Raw genomic sequence first — 15,458 nt, forward strand, 5'->3', positions numbered from 1 at the left:
CATTTTTCCGCCACCACTTTTCCCTGCCCCACCTACCCCTACCTCCCACCCTCAATCCTATCTCTGGTTGTGTTGCTTTATAACCTTTTTAACTCAAATATGTATCAAGAGCAAATTTATGTCATTGAATTTTTTTGGCTGCTGTGTTGAATGCGTGCATACAATTGTGCTGTCGGGTGGGTCTGTGCATTTCATTGGTCTTCTGCTGTTTCCCACGGGGACCGTCACCAGGTCTCCCTTCGGTCAGTACTGCTGGGATGGTCGTCCTCACGAACAAATCTTGAGCACATCCCTGGTTGTTTCTTTAGAAAGAATTCCTGGGAATAGAATGTCTGCTCAGATTTTCAAGCTTTTATATTGTTAGATTATTTTCCAGAAAGAATGTGCCAGCTCACGCTTCAAGTAGCAATGTTCTGGGAGCATCCGTGCACCTTCCTGGTGCTAGACGTGAACAGGCAGGGGCTCGGACTGGGTGAGGGCTGCCCTGACCCTCCCGGGGGGCAGAGAGGGGATGGTGTCTCACTGTTCGCTTTTGCCTTTCTGCAGGCTTTCTGTGAAGAGCTGGAGTCAATGATACAGGAACAATTTAAGAAGGGGAAGAACCCCACCGGCCTGCTGGCCTTGCAGCAGATTGCCGATTTTATGACCACGACCGTTCCCAACGTCTACCCGGCAGCCCCGCAAGGAGGGCTGGCCGCCCTGAACATGAGTGAGTAGCTCCTGGCCCCGCGTGTGTCTCCTTCCAGGAAGAATTTCCGGACACAGTCTTAGGTGAAGTCGGTGTGATACAGAGAATGGAGGTTTCTGAAGGTTAATGTGCTTTAGTTATAGGAAAACATAGGCTGTGAGCCTGAAAGTGTCTTGATGTAGAGAGCTCATCTTTATGAGCCCGTGAGGCTGACTTCTCAGGTAGGTGACTTTCTTCTTATACGGCCCCCCGTGTGTGGCCTGTGAGAGTTACACTAACAGGGATGACGTTCCCGGGGAGAGGCACACTAGTTTCGCCTGAACTCGCTGTGGTGAGGCCACCGTTTCTCTCTGCAGCTTGCAAGTGAGTGAGACACAGAGAGACTCCGTGAACTGGGTGCATGCATGTGAGAACGTGGGCAAAGAACGGGTAGCTGTGCAGAGTGGAGTCCAGGGTAACTGCAGCCGCAGCTCTTGTGGCCTCCTGTGGACCAGGCCCTGGGTCCAGCTGTGGCGGGTCCAGCTGGATGGACAGCTTTTGAGAGACCAGTGCCAGAATGTCGCCTGGCGTTTGCTCTTTACCTGTCCTGTCCATGGTACTTCTAGAAGTTGACTGGCATTCATCAGGGTGATATCTCGTTCATGTCTAGAGACGTGTAATTTATTAGCACAAACCTCCATCCTGAAGGCCTGGCTAGTGTAGGTCGGTCGCTTAATTTGGTTTGCTTAGTTTGGGTGTGAAATTTGTGGCTCATGTTTTCCTATATGCTATGTGATTTTAAAAAATTGTATTTTTTTTTAGAGAAAGAGGAAGGCGATGAGAAAGAGAGGGAGAGAAACACCAATGTGTGGTTGCCCCTCACAAGCCCCCAGCTGGGGATCTGGCCCATAATGCAGACATGTGCCCTGACTGGGAATCAAACCAGCGACTCTTTGGTTCGCAGGCCAGCTCTCTATCCACTGAGCTACACCAGCCGGGCTCTATATGCTGTATCTTAAATACATGATCATTTTATTCTGGCCCAAAACATTGCTATTAAAATTTGAAGACCTTTCCATGAAAATGACTTGGTCCCATTTCCTGGATGTGCATACTGTTTTTCTAGAGTCTAACAAGTTCACCAGCGTGTGTCTTGGTGTTGGTTGTTCTGGGTTAATTTCACCAGCTGATGTGCCCGTGCACAGTTCTTTAATTTAGCAGTATTGTCTTGAATTGGTATCTGGTATTTATTCTGTTGCCTCGATTTTGGTTTCTTCAGGGGTTCCTATTACATGAATGTTGGGTGTTCTTGGTGTTTTAAAAAATTTTTTTATTGGTTTGAGAGGGAGAAAGGGAGAAGGATAGAGAGAGAAACATGGATTTGTTGTCCCATTTACTAGTTCATTCATCGGTTGCTGCGTGTACGTGCTCTGACCGGGGATCGAACTCGCAGTCGTGGTGGCCGAGATGGCGCTGCAACCAGCCGAGCCACCTGGACAGGGCCCTGTGTGTCTTCCTTGACTGTCACTGTCCGCAAGTCCTTTTTATCATGTCCTTCATTTCTTCATGATTTAAAAACTTTTTTCTTCCTCCTTTAACTTTTCTTCACCTTCTTGTTTAGTATTTATTTTTAAAATTATTGTTTATACCTGACAGACCTAGGTAGGCCTAGCAGGAATGGAAAATCACCAGGCAGGAAAGCTGTACCATGGGAAGCTAGCCTGGGAAATGCCTGCCTGGGAAGCTGCCTGCCGACCCTGCCGACCCTGCCCAGGACAAACAGATGCCCGGCTGAGATTGGGGTCTGGGGTCGGCCGATCTGGCATCACAGGATGCAGCTTCAGCCCGTTTAACTGGAGCCTGACAAGGTGTATCAAGAACAATGGTCAGCAGACACGGCACCCAGCGTCCGGTTCTAACCAGGCAGGCTCTGGCACCCCACCCAGTGACCCTTTGCGGGTGTTTGCGCTTACAAACCTGCCCTGAGAGCAGCCGAGCGGGTCCTGGCCTCCCTGGGCCGGCTCCCCGACCTCTCCAGGTTGTCCCCGCTTTGCCCTTGTTCCCGCCAGTAAACCCTGCTCCTCAGCTCGGTGAGTCCACCTGGTTTCTTGAGCGACTCTGACCTAACGGTACCTAATCCTTTTATGCTATAGCTCTCATTTCTGAATTTTCCTGATTATATTAAATGTATTTTTCTCTCGCAATATTAACGCCTTTCTCTACCTTGTTGTGAAATAAGAGTTTATTGTCTTCATCTGTTTGGTGGACGTCTTTTTGTGTGCTTTCGTTATCTGTAAGGATGAGATTCTGACTTCTTTTATTATGTAATTTTTATATGGTATGAGCACAATATTTTTTTTTTTTTTGCATGAACTTGGTTTTCCCGGAAGGGTCTGCTTCAGGAGAGTGTCTCTAATGTTGTGGCTCGGGAGCTCCGTCTATGCTCCCCTGAAGAGCGGAGAAGGTGGTGGCTGGTTGAATGAATCAGGCTCTGCCCCCCCCCGTGCTTTTACCTGAACCTCTCTCTCCACTCCTCCTCCTTTCCTTTCTTGGTAGTCTGTGGTGCTCAGCTTGGGTTCTGACTTCTACACGTTTCTTGGTGTGAGGCTTTGTCCCGAAAGACAGCGGTGGGCGGTTTGCTTGCACTCAGGCGCGAAGAGCCCTCCTGGCCGCAGGCCCCGCTGCACTGGCCCGCTGTGTGTCCTGGGGGGCTCCCGCCGGCCCTTCGGGAGCCTCGGGGTCGGCAGTCGGGCCCTGCCAGCGCCCTGCACTCTGTCCGGGACAGCCCTGCCCTGTGTTTTCAGTGTCCTGGGCTCGCTCCCCAGGTGTCGCGGGGGTCCTCCTCGTGTCTGGGCTTTGCTGCCCTAGTCACCGTCGTCAGTTCTTGTGTGGGGCGGAGACAGGGATTTGAGGAGATTCTAAAACTAGGCTGCCACTACCACCATCTTCTGAAAAGTCTTCTAAGAAACAATTTTTAAAAATTAAAGATACAAAACAGAAGATTAATATATACTCATTTATACTCTTCTGTATGCTTACGATAGTTCCCAAATGAAAGGCTGGGATCAGCCCCAGCCGGTGTGGCTCAGCGGACTGAGCGCCAGCCTGTGAACCAAAGGGTCTCCAGTTCGATTCCCAGTCAGGGCATGTATGTGCCTGGGGTGCAGGCCAGGTCCCCAGCTGGCAACCACACACTGATGCTTCTCTCCCTCTCGTTCTCCCTCTCCCCTATATAAAAATGAATAAATAAAATACATTTTCTAAAAAGAAAAACTTCCAGTCTCTTACCATTCTATGTGTTTGTAGATGTCTGTTATCAAATTGAAGGTGTTTCCTTCTGTTTCTGATTTGCTGAGTGCTTTTATCTAAAAGGATGTTGAATTTATGAAGTGCATGTTCTGCATCTGTTAAAATGATTCCTTGGTTTTCCTCTTTAGTTTGGCATGGTGAATTGTATCAGTTGGGTTTCGAATGCTGAACTAACCTCGCATTCCTGAGTTAAACCTTCCCAGTCACGATGTGTTCTTTCCATGTGTTGTAGGGTTATTTGCTAGTCTTCTGCTAATTACTCTTGAGTCTGTGTTTATGATGGATATTAGTATGTCTTTTCTCCCGATGTCACGTAATGCGGATGTCTGTGTGCTCTTGCTGTCAAGGTAGTGCTGGGCCAGGCGGGGTCAGCTGGAGAGGGTTCTGGAAGACTGTGTGTAGAACTGGTGCTGTTTCTTCCTTAAATGTGGGATGGAATTCACCGCACAGCCCTCTGGGCCTGGAGTTCGGGCTACTCAGGACACCTGTTTCTTATGGAGTGAGCTTTCTTGGCTTGTGTCTTTTAAGGAATTTGTCTATTTTATCTAAGCTAAAAAATTTGCTGGAATAGTTGCTCACATTATCCTGGTATTATGCTTTTAATGTCTGAAAGGTTGGTAGTGATGTCCCCGTCCTCTCGTCCATGGTGGTGATTTGTATGGTGGCCGTGCCTTGTTGATGAGTCTAGAGGTGTATTTTGTTTTGTTTTGTTTTCATTATTGTATTTCATTTTTAATCTGAAGATTAAATGTTTTCTCTATTATTTTTCTGTTTGGTAATCCGCTTTTATCTTTATTATTATTTTTTTTAAGATATATTTATTTATTTATTTTTAGAGAGGGAAGGGAGGGAGAAAGAGAGAGAGAGAGAAACATCAATGTGCAGTTGCTGGGGGCCATGGCCTGCACCCCAGGCATGTGCCCTGGCTGGGAATCAAACCTGCGATGCTTTGGTTCGCAGCCCGCGCTCAATCCACTGAGCTATGCCAGCCAGGGTATTATTACTTTTTTGATTTTGGATTTAATTTGCTCTTTCTAGTTTCATAAGGAAGGAACTTAGGTCATTTTTTTAAAAAACCTGTTTCCTTCTTTCTGAGTTTTGCTTTATTGCGTCCCACAAGTTTTGCTACTTTTTTGTTACAAATTTCAATTTAATTGTATTGTTAGGGAATATAGTCTTTATGAAATAGCCTCTGAGTTTTGGAGACTGACTTTATGTTGCGGTATGGAAGATTAATGTTTCAGAACTGCTATTATTTGATTTACATTTGGTAAGAAATATTAAATCTTTGAGTTTTCCTTTTCTTTCCTCCAGGTCTTGGCATGGTGACTCCTGTGAACGACCTGAGAGGGTCCGATTCGATCGCCTACGACAAAGGGGAGAAGTTGCTGCGCTGCAAACTGGCGGCACTTTACAGGCTGGCGGATCTGTTTGGGTGGTCTCAGCTCATCTACAACCACATCACGGTGAGTGTCGGGCGGGACAGTGACTGGGGACCGAGCGGTTAACGGGCTGGTGTGCGTCTGGCGCCACCTCTTCTGTTCAGGAGACGGGGGAAGCCGCTGAGTCGAAGGAAATCTTGGAACAGCTTCCTTCTGATTCCTGGCTGCAGAGTATAGTGATCTGAGAACTAGCCAGTTTGAATGAACAATTATGAGAACAGTAGTTCTTTAAAACTTCCTTCTGGCATGCTAACCTGATAAGTGCATGTTTAGCAAAATTAGGAAGTTCTTAAAATCTTTTTATGCCTAAAAATGCGAAGAATGAAGCCGTGTACTTTCCTTCTGTCTCTTATTTTACTTCTTTAGCTAGTTTGGTTTTTAGCCATTTTTCAACACTATCAGGACCTATTCAACCGTGGTTGCAATAAATACTTCTTGGGCGCCAGCTATGCGTATTTGCTGTCCTGCGCCTGGCACTGTTCTGACTCTGGGCCACAGCAGGGAGTAGAGCAGGCCCTGCCTCTGTGGGTCTTCCCTTCTGCAGCCCAGGCCAGCAGCCCACAGTCACTCCCTGTGTTGTCCAGCTGGACGTCATGGCCTGTCATCTCGGGAGCGCTCTTTGCCAACACCGTCCTCCCCGTCCCTGAGCCTGAGCGCCAGGTCCGCCTGCACAGCAGAGCCACTGGCCCTCCCCCTAGATTTGCAGCAGGTCTGCAAGGGACCCACCACATTCCCTGGCAGCTGTAGGACACCACCTTTGGGTGCACTCAGATGTCCTGCTGTTTCTCCTCTGCTTGAAATTCCTGACCTCCTCCTCCCAGCAAGTAATCACATTGTCACTGAGAAAACGGGAACTGCTCGCTGATGTCTGAGACCCCCCTTGCTCCCGACCGCCTGCCCCCGCGCCCTGCCGTGGGGTCCCATTCCTGTCCACTGTCTTCGGTTCCCAGTGCGTGTCAGGTGTCGCTCTTTTTCTCGGTGCTCTTTTGTGGTGATAGCCTCTTCGAATTGCTCTCCTCCTTTGGCTTTTAAACTTGTCCCAATCCTTGCTTTCTTATTTCATTTCTTTTATTGGGTGTTTTAAATTATTAATACTATGCCTGCTTTTGGTAACAGGTGTCCCTTACACAGACGACGGAGGAAGGAGTCGTAACCTTGCTGTACTCTCATTTTTGAGGCAGCCAGGGTTAGCGGCATTCAGACCGTCTTTGCCTTTGGTCTGCACTCAGCACACGCGCGGACGTGGGTCTGACGCGCGGACTCAGCCCGTGCAGCTCACGCTCCGTCCCGGACTGTCAGGAGTGCCGAGCCCCTGAGGCGGTGGTCCGGGGCCCACCTGGTAGCCAGAGCACCGTGCTTCCGGGGCGCAGGACGGGCCTCTGCCGGGTTACCGAGCCGCCCTCCCCGTCCGCCTGTTCCCCGTGTTACCACTGAGGTGACCCGTTCGGAGTGCAGGCCCGACTCCGCTGTGGCGACACTGCCCTGCTTGTAGACTGTCGCCTGCCCCGGCACATCTTCACCCCCCACAGCGGTGACCCCAGCCGTACCGTACCTTTTTGTTTGTCTCCCACGTCTGCCCTCGGTCTTTGTCAGCTCCGAGACGGAGCCCTGTTACGTCTTCTGTGTGTGTCCCCGGGGCCAGGGAGGTGCTGGCCACGGAGTAGGTGCATGCGAACTCTCGGGTGATGGCTGAATGAGATCCCGAGCCTTGGCCAGTGGGGCTCAGGTGGCTGGAATGTCATGCTGCAAACCATAGGGCCGTGGGCTCCCTTCCCGATTAGGGCGCATACCTAGGTTGGGGTTCATTCCCCAGTTGGGGCACGCACAGGAGGCAGCTGATGGATGTTTCTCTCAGCTTGATGTTTCTCTCTCTCTCTCTCTCTCTCTCTCTCTATTTTCTCTCTGGAATCAAAAATAAAAAACAGTGAAGTATTTAAAGATTTTAAAATTTTTAGAGAGTGGGGAAGGGGGGACGAAAGAGAGAAAAACATCATTGTGAGAGATACATTGATTGGCTGCCTCTCGTAGGCCCCAAGTGGGAACCTGGCCCCCACCCTAGGCATGTGTCTGGGAGTTGAACTGGTGACCTTTTAGTTTGCAGGGTGGAGCTCAATCCACTGAGCCACACTAGGCAGGGAAAAACACCAGAGTATTTTTTAGAGGTCGTCAGACGGGAACTCCACAGTGCCTTTTGACATTGGGTCATTGGGTCCAGTCAGCTCTCCAAGCTGCCAGCTCTCTCCCTGCGCCTGCGTGACCGTGGCGGCACCTGGGGCTGACTGCGCTCGGCCGGTGCTCTGTGTGGGGTTCAGTGGGACGCCGCTGCCTGGAACCTGGCTCCATGGGAATGCAATGGCTGTGGCGGGACATTCTATCCTCGGCTTCGATAACAGCATCACATTCTTTACAAGTTTAAAGTTCTGTTTACCACTAGTCCTATTATGAATGATAGTTAAATAAGTTTGAATTGCTTAAATTGCTTGTGTGTTTCCCCCCCTTTAGTTATTTAGGACTTGGCCAAATTAGTGAAGTGTTTTCTGTTAGTGATCTGTTTGGGACTTACTACTGAGTAAAACAAGAAATTTAGGTTACCAAAATATTTCCTTTTTCTTGTGAACTAGAGAATCTTTTAGGAGGAAAGTTTTTGTTTTTTAACTACTTATGTCATTCATTTTTTTTTCCTATAGTCTGGGTGTTACCATGTAGGCACAGAAAAGAAGTGTTCACAGTACCTGTCGGTGAGCCAGAGAAGTGGGCAGGCCATGGGCCCTTTCTTTGAAGGAGCGCTGCGGGGTGCTCGCTGCGAGGGTCAGGCATGCTCGCCGGTCGGTGTCAGGGCCTGTCTCAGTTAGGTCTCTGCCGTCAGACTGCACTGGATTTAGAGGGGCTTGGGGCTTGTCAAGAGACAGGGTGGTCCCGTCAGCAGGTGGGCTGGCCGTCCTCTCCTGGGGGTACTTGGCTGGTGGCCGGTTTTTCAGGCCCTAAATGCCTCCTGGTGTCAGCGGAGTGCTAGGTGCGGCTCCAGGGCGGTCTGGCGGCTACCTCTGTGACCAGTGCACTGTGTTTCTGGGGTGCAGCAGCATCTTTGCCAGAGGTACTGATTTTGATTTTTAGTGAGTTACCTTACGCGTGTGACGTTAGAATCTGCTCCCTGGACACAGAGAAGGGCCATTTGTTGTGCGGGAAGACATGCGGGAAAGCCAGCACTGTCCTTCGGGGACTAGGAAACGGACCGGCACGTCCTCCTCGCTTTTCACGTCACATCTGTGGCTGGCTCTTTCTGTTTGCTTCCCACTCAGAAGGGCGTGTATTGTAAACTTTCCCCGCTGAAGTATGCAGATCTGTTAGGCTCACTCCTAGAGATAATGTTAAGGAGATGAGTGAAAGAAGAAGACATGGTGTACAGATGTATTTGTTACAGCCTCGTCTGTCAACGACGCGTTTTTCACCGTTTTCCCAGCAGTACGTGGGATGTGGCTCGGCCTTTCGACATCAGTTTGAAGGAATGTTACAGTGCCCTGAAGGCCGTGCAAAATATGATCGTTACAAAACAAAATACAAATGTATAGTTTATAGCTGTATGAATTATGTATGTATATAGACAAAGAGAAATTGAATATAAATGATTGTGTGGTATTTTTTTAATGTGGAACTTGATAATGTGCTTCTAAAATTTATATGAAGGCCTACTTCCGGCCAAGATGGAGGTGTAGGTTACATATACTTTGCCATGTCGCACAACCAAAAGAAGGACAACAACAAATTTAAAAAAGAACAACCAGAACTGCCAGAAAACCAAACTGTATGGAAGTCCGACAACCAAGGAGTTAAAGAAACACTCCCCTAGACCGATAGGAGGGGTGGAGATGGGCAGCCGGGTGGACAGGACTCATAGCGAGGCAGCGGCTGGTCCCACATTCGTGTGCGGATAAACCGAGAACAGTGACTGGGGAATGAGACAGACCTGCAACCCATGGTTCCAACCCTTAAGTAAATAAGGGTTTATTTAAGGGAAATAAACCCTTAAAACCTCCAACTGAAGAAACCTGTGGGGGTCGAGGGAGCATAAGAAACTCCCAGCCTCACAGGAGAATTCACTGGAGAGACCCACAGGGCCCTAGAATGTGCACAAACCCACACCCACCCGGGAATCAGCACCAGAAGGGCCCAATTTGTTTGTGGGTGGTGGGGGAAGGGACTGAAAGCTGGCTGAAGGCTGAGCAAGCGGCATTGTTCCCCTCTCGGACCCGTCCACCACGTACTGTGCCACAGTGCAGTGATGTGGGTGGCGCTGCCCTGGCGAATTCCTAAGGCTCCGCCCCTTGCAAAGTAACAGGCTCGCTGAGACAAAAAATGGCCCAAATGACAGAACAGATCAAAGCTCCAGAAAAAAATACAACTAAGCAATGAAGAGATAGCCAACCTATCAGATGCACAGTTCAAAACACTGGTAATCAGGATGTTCACAGAATTGGTTGAATATGGTTGCAGAATAGAGGAAAAAGTGAAGGCTATGCAAAGTGAAATAGAGGAAAATGTACAGGGAACCAACAGTGATGGGAAGGAAACTGTGACTCAAATCAACGATTTAGAACAAAAGGAAGAAATAAACATCCAACTGAAACAGAATGAAGAAACAAGAATTCAAAAAATGAGGAGAGGTTTAGGAACCTCTTGGACAACTTTAAATGTTCCAACATCCGAATCATAGGGGTGCCAGAAGGAGAAGAGGAAGAGCAAGGAACTGAAAACTTATTTGAAAATATAATGAAGGAGAACTTCTCTAATGTGGTAAAGAAATAGACTTCCAGGAAGCCCAGAGAGTCCCAAACAAGTTGGGCCCAAGGAAGCACACACCAAGGCACATCATAATTACATAAACCAAGATTAAAGAAAAGGAGAGAATCTTCAAAGTAGCAAGAGAAAAGGAAAGAGTTATCTGCAAAGGAGTTCCCATGAGCCTGTCAGCTGATTTCTCAAAAGAAACCTTACTGGCAAGAATGGGCTGGAAAGAAGTATTCCAAATCATGAAAGGCAAGGAATTAATCCAAGACTACTCTGTCCAGCAAAGCTTTCATTTAGAATGGAAGGGCAGATAAAGTGCTTCCCAGATAAGGTCAAGTTAAAGGAGTTCATCATCACTAAGCCCTTATTATATGAAATGTTAAAGGGACTTAGCTAAGAAAAAGAAGATCAAAACTATGAATAGTAAAATGACAACAAACTCACAGCTATTAACAACGGAACCTAAAAACCAAAAACAAACTAAGCAAACAACTAGAACAGAAAGAGAATCACAGAAATGGTAATCTGTGGTAACATATGGAAGTTATCAGTGGGGAGGGGGAGGATGGGGGGAAACACACAGGGTTAAGGAGCATAATTGGTAGGTACAAAATAAGCAGGGGGAGGTCAAGAATAGTATAAGAAATGTAGAAGCCAAAGAATGTACGACCCATGGACATGAACTAAGGCGGGGAGGAATATGGGTGGGAGGAGGGTGCAGGGCAGAGCTGAACAAAGGGGGGAACTGTGACAAATGTAATAGCAGAATCAATAAAATATATTTTAAAAATAAAATGTATATGGAGGAAAAACAGCAAGGAATAGCTATGACAAGCCTGAAGAACTAGGTAAGGAGATTTTTTCCTTATCAAATGTCAGACTTGTAAGTGATGGCAATGAAAGCAGTCAGCTCTGGGCAAAACGAAAGACAAGTGGACCAGCAGGACACAACAGAGCTGACGTTGCAGGCCAGTGGGGAAGGGCAGCCCCGCCAAATGGTGCTGGCCCGCTTGGACTGAAAAGCCAGAACTGACAAAAGATACTTGCGCCCTGTGTTCGTGGTGAGTGTACACTGTGTATGCTTACAAAGCAATCCCAGTGAATTGAGGAGTACATGGGAAAGGCAATACTTGAAGAACTTCGGGACCAATATGGGTGAAAGTCATTGATCTTTTTAAACCCCTGACTTAAGGAAAGACGTCTTCAGACGTCTATCATAAGAGATGGATAAATTTGACTACATTAAAATGAATAAATTTCTCATCATTAAAAGACACCGCAAAGAATATAAAAATAAAAGCTAAAACTTGAACAATTTTACTTCACAGATAGCCAGCAGAAAATATCTAGAATCACATAAAGAACTGTCAATAAGAAAAAGACACCGCAGTGTAATATGGAGCAAAAGACAAGAAAGGAATTTCACAGGAGAAATTAGAGTGGCTCATAAAAATATGAAAAGTTGCTTAACTCCTTAGTAACCAGGAATTTATAAATTAAAACCACAGTGGAATGCCATTTTACAGACACCAGGTTTTAGTTTTTGGAGAAGATGCTTGCAGAGGCACAGAACTACTGGAATCTTACTGGCAGTGCTGTGCCTGTCATTGGGCCCCTCGGGAAATGCTTAGGCATCACCCCCACTTTGTTCTCCGGAGACACGTGCACATGCAGCATGTACACCAGGAGGTAGGTGTAAGGATGTTCCCAGCATTGATTGCTTATTTCTATTGGGGTAACATTGGTTAATGCAATTTATTATCATTTTTAAGTCACTTTTTGTTATTCTATTACAGTTGTCCAAATTTTCCCCTTTGCCCTCCTCTGCCCATACCACAACTGCCTCCCACAGTCAGTTCCCACACTGTGTCCCTGTCCGTGGGTCATTCATCCACGTTCTTCGTCTAGTCCCTTCCCCTTCTTCCCACCATTGTCCCCACTCCGCCGCCTCTCTGGTCACTGTCAATCTGTTCCAAGTTCCCATGCCCGTGTTTCTGTTTTGTTCATTAGTTTATTTTGTTCATTGGTTTCCTCTTACAGGTGAGGTCATACGGTATTTGTCTGTTACAACCTGGCTTATTTCGCTTAGCGTAGTGGTTTTCAATTCTATCCCTGTGGCTGCAAAAGGTAGGAGTTCCTTGTGACCGGGAGGGTGGGGCACCTGCGTCTCCCCTGGGAGGCACTGTTCGGTCTTCTGGTAAAATTGTGGGTGTGTTCCCCTCCCCCTGCACCGCCGGTCTTCGTCTGTCCCAGCTTATTTCCAGTAATGTGTACTTTCTGGTGAACTACCTGTTTGTTGCAAGAGGGGGCCAATCTGGATAAGACGGTCAGCTCTTCCCTGCTTGGTGCTGATGGCAGCTTTGCGTCCCTGATGCCCCCTTGCTGCCCCAGTGTCTGGTCTCTGGGCTTCGCTGGCCTCAGCGGAATAGGGCCCTGGGAACCAGCGTGCTTTGTCTCCCTGAGAGAAGTGCTGAACGGGCCACAGGCGTTTCTCTGGCTGTGTTTCTCTTGTGGGCATGCATCCTGCAGAGGCTCTGGAGCTGCCATGCCTCTCCTGCAGATCTTCGAAGTTGGCGGTGCTTGAGGTCCTGAAGGAGGCAGGGCCGAGTGCCCCCTGCCTTCCCAGAGGTTTGGTCTCCGCCAGGGCAGTCAGCTCTGTGTGGCTATAAATGATCTGAGGTGCTGACTCCCGCCCGCCCCTCCGGTTTCCAGCCCACTGCCACTGCAGCAGACGTAGTCCAGAGTTTCCACTCGGAGCAGCCTCTGCCCCGCCGCCGCCTGCACCGGGCCTGGCCGAGAAAGCCCCCTGCTGTGCACCTTCTGATCTCTCCGCCCAGCTGCGCGCCGTGGGAGCAAACCGTGCCCTCAGTCCTTCCCCCTGGCTGGTAGGGCAGCTGCCCATGGGGTCCCTGCCCAACACGCCTCGGGCCCCCTTGAAAGTCTCTGCGGGCACTCCCACGGCAGCACCGAGGCACTGTCCAGCTCCCTCGCACACCTCCTCTCCAGAAAGACAGCTGTCTCGCAGCCACCGCTGGCCTCAGCCTGCCCCTGCCGCCCGGCCGCGGTGCGGGTAGGGTCCCTCTCTGGCACTCTGCCGTTGGCGTTTGCCGCTGCGGCTGCGGGTGTGCTGCTCTCTGTGTATGTGTAGCCTGGACCTCCCCAACCCTGTGCGTTCAGGTCACCCCTGCCAGGTCCGGGGGTTCCTGTGCTGGGAGGGGAGGGAGCCGCAGGGCTGCGGTCCCTGACTGGGACCCCTGTGGCTGCGGGCTGTAAGACCCTCACGCACATGTTATGAAGTGTCTTCTGTCCTCCTTGGCTTCCAGTCTTCACGTCCACTAAGATGCTGTTGAGTGTGCCATTTATTTTTTTGGAAGATCGGCCAAGTATCCGATTTGGGAGCAAGAGCAAGTGGACTCGACGTCCATCTACCTGGCCACCATCCCCTCCTTCCCTGGCACTGTTTTAATAGCAAAGTGGGAACCGTGCCCACTGACAGGAGAACGGTCAGGTAGACTGTGTGTCTGTCCAGTGGGTGCTGTGCAGCCGGGAGAACGGCAGACGGCAGCCGTGCAGGCCGTCGCCTGGAGGAGCCTCACAATTGGGTGGCTGGCTCCACAAGCCGTCTGACCCAGAGTGCGCAGAGGACGCGGAAACACGTCTCTCTAAAGAGGACGTGCAGGTCGTCAACAGACGTAGAAAAGGTGCGCAACGCCCCGCATCATCAGAGAAATGCAAATCAAACCACAGTGAGCTGTCCCCGCACCCTTGTCAGGGTGGCAGGTGTCCCCAGATCAGCAAACAACCAGTGCTCTCAAGGATGTGGAGAAAGGGGACCCGGTGGATGGGAATGCAGACTGGTGCAGCCACTGGGAAAAACGGCATGGAGGTTCCTCCAAAAATTAAAACTCAAAATACCACATGATCCAGCAATTCCACTTCTGGGTATTTATCCACAGAAAACAGAAACATCAATTTGAAAAGATGCATGCACGCCTGTGTTCACTGGGGCGTCATTTGCAGTTACTAGGACATGGAAGCAACCTAGGAGTGTGCTGATGGATGAGACGCGGTGCGTGTGCACGTGGGGCGTGCGTGTGCACGTGGGGCGTGCCCCGGCCGTAGAGAGGAGGGCGTCTTGCCGTTTGGGACAGCATGGGTGGCTCCAGAGGGCATTGTGCTAATTGAAGTAAGGCAGCAGGGAAAGACAAATACTGTATGATTTCAGCTACCTGTGGGATCTAAAAACATAACGAGAACAAGTTAGCAGACCAAACCAGGCAAAAGCAGAGTCATGGACACAGATCAAAGGGATGGTTGCCTGGGGGCGGCGGGGGGGGGATGAGAAGGCAAAGGGGATACATACAGTGGCAATACTGGGAGATGGTTACTAGGGTTAGTGGGGCGATCACATCATAAGGTGTGAGGATCTCATCACTCCTTTGTGCCCCTGAAGCATAACTAATACTGTATAGCAACTATACGTAAGTAATATAAATAAAGCATTGAAAACAGTCACTGCAAAATACAGACAGTATGATTCCAGTCATAGGAAGTTCATAAACAGAAAAGTTAAGCTATTGCTTAGGGATGAATAGGTAAAAAGTAAAACTATACAGGAAAGAAAGAAAACACTTAACACAGGCCAGGAGGGTGGCTAGTTCTGGGCTGTGCGGGAAGGGAGGCGGAACTTCAGAGACACTAGGCCTTCTGTTTCTGAAGCTGGGTGAGGGGGCCCCTGGGTGTGTGATTTCTTACAGTTAAATACATAATAAGTACACCTGTCCTTTAGTACTCTACGTGGGTGTTTTAGAGTAAAAACTTAAGCAAAAATACCTGACATTAAATTTTTTATTTTCAACCTTATTTTTTTTTCATTTCAATGAATACACAAAATAATTGCTTGTTTTATGTTTTGTTTTGACCCAACTTGGGAATTGGGGCAGGTGTGTAGTTTTCTTTTAGATAATTAAAAAGATCAGTCTGATTTTTGAAATAAAAGAGCGAATTAGCCTCGAAAAGCCTGGCTAGCCCAGCATTCACGGGCCGGTATTTGGGGGGAAGGGGGGACCCGTGTGCATTTTGGAGGCAAGTGGAAGCGAGCTGGGAGCCGGGAGGAGCGTAGGAGCACCGGTTCAAGGACGGCGGTGGTGTCCTGGGTGCGCGCCCGCCGCCCCACCTGTGGGTCAGGAGCCCTGGGCGCCCACAGCAGCAGCAGAGCCAGGGGTCTAGCTCTGTCTCCTGTGACTGCGGGTCCC

The 15,458-nt window shown here is 49.1% G+C and overlaps 1 protein-coding gene across 11 annotated transcripts in view; it reads left to right on the top strand.

Annotated features, from left to right (window-relative positions):
* The window catches only part of ADD1 (adducin 1), a 75,631-nt gene that overhangs the window by 40,434 nt on the left and 19,739 nt on the right, over positions 1-15,458 (top strand). For all 11 annotated transcript variants that reach the window (XM_036018189.1, XM_028503811.2, XM_028503812.2 and 8 more), the window contains 2 exons: positions 547-709; positions 5,291-5,442. In XM_036018189.1, coding sequence (XP_035874082.1) covers positions 547-709; positions 5,291-5,442 — 315 coding nt within the window. The remainder of the gene's footprint in view (positions 1-546; positions 710-5,290; positions 5,443-15,458) is intronic.

The sequence above is a fragment of the Phyllostomus discolor genome, chromosome 1 (genome assembly GCF_004126475.2).
Source record: "Phyllostomus discolor isolate MPI-MPIP mPhyDis1 chromosome 1, mPhyDis1.pri.v3, whole genome shotgun sequence".
NCBI classification, from domain to species: Eukaryota; Metazoa; Chordata; class Mammalia; order Chiroptera; family Phyllostomidae; genus Phyllostomus; species Phyllostomus discolor.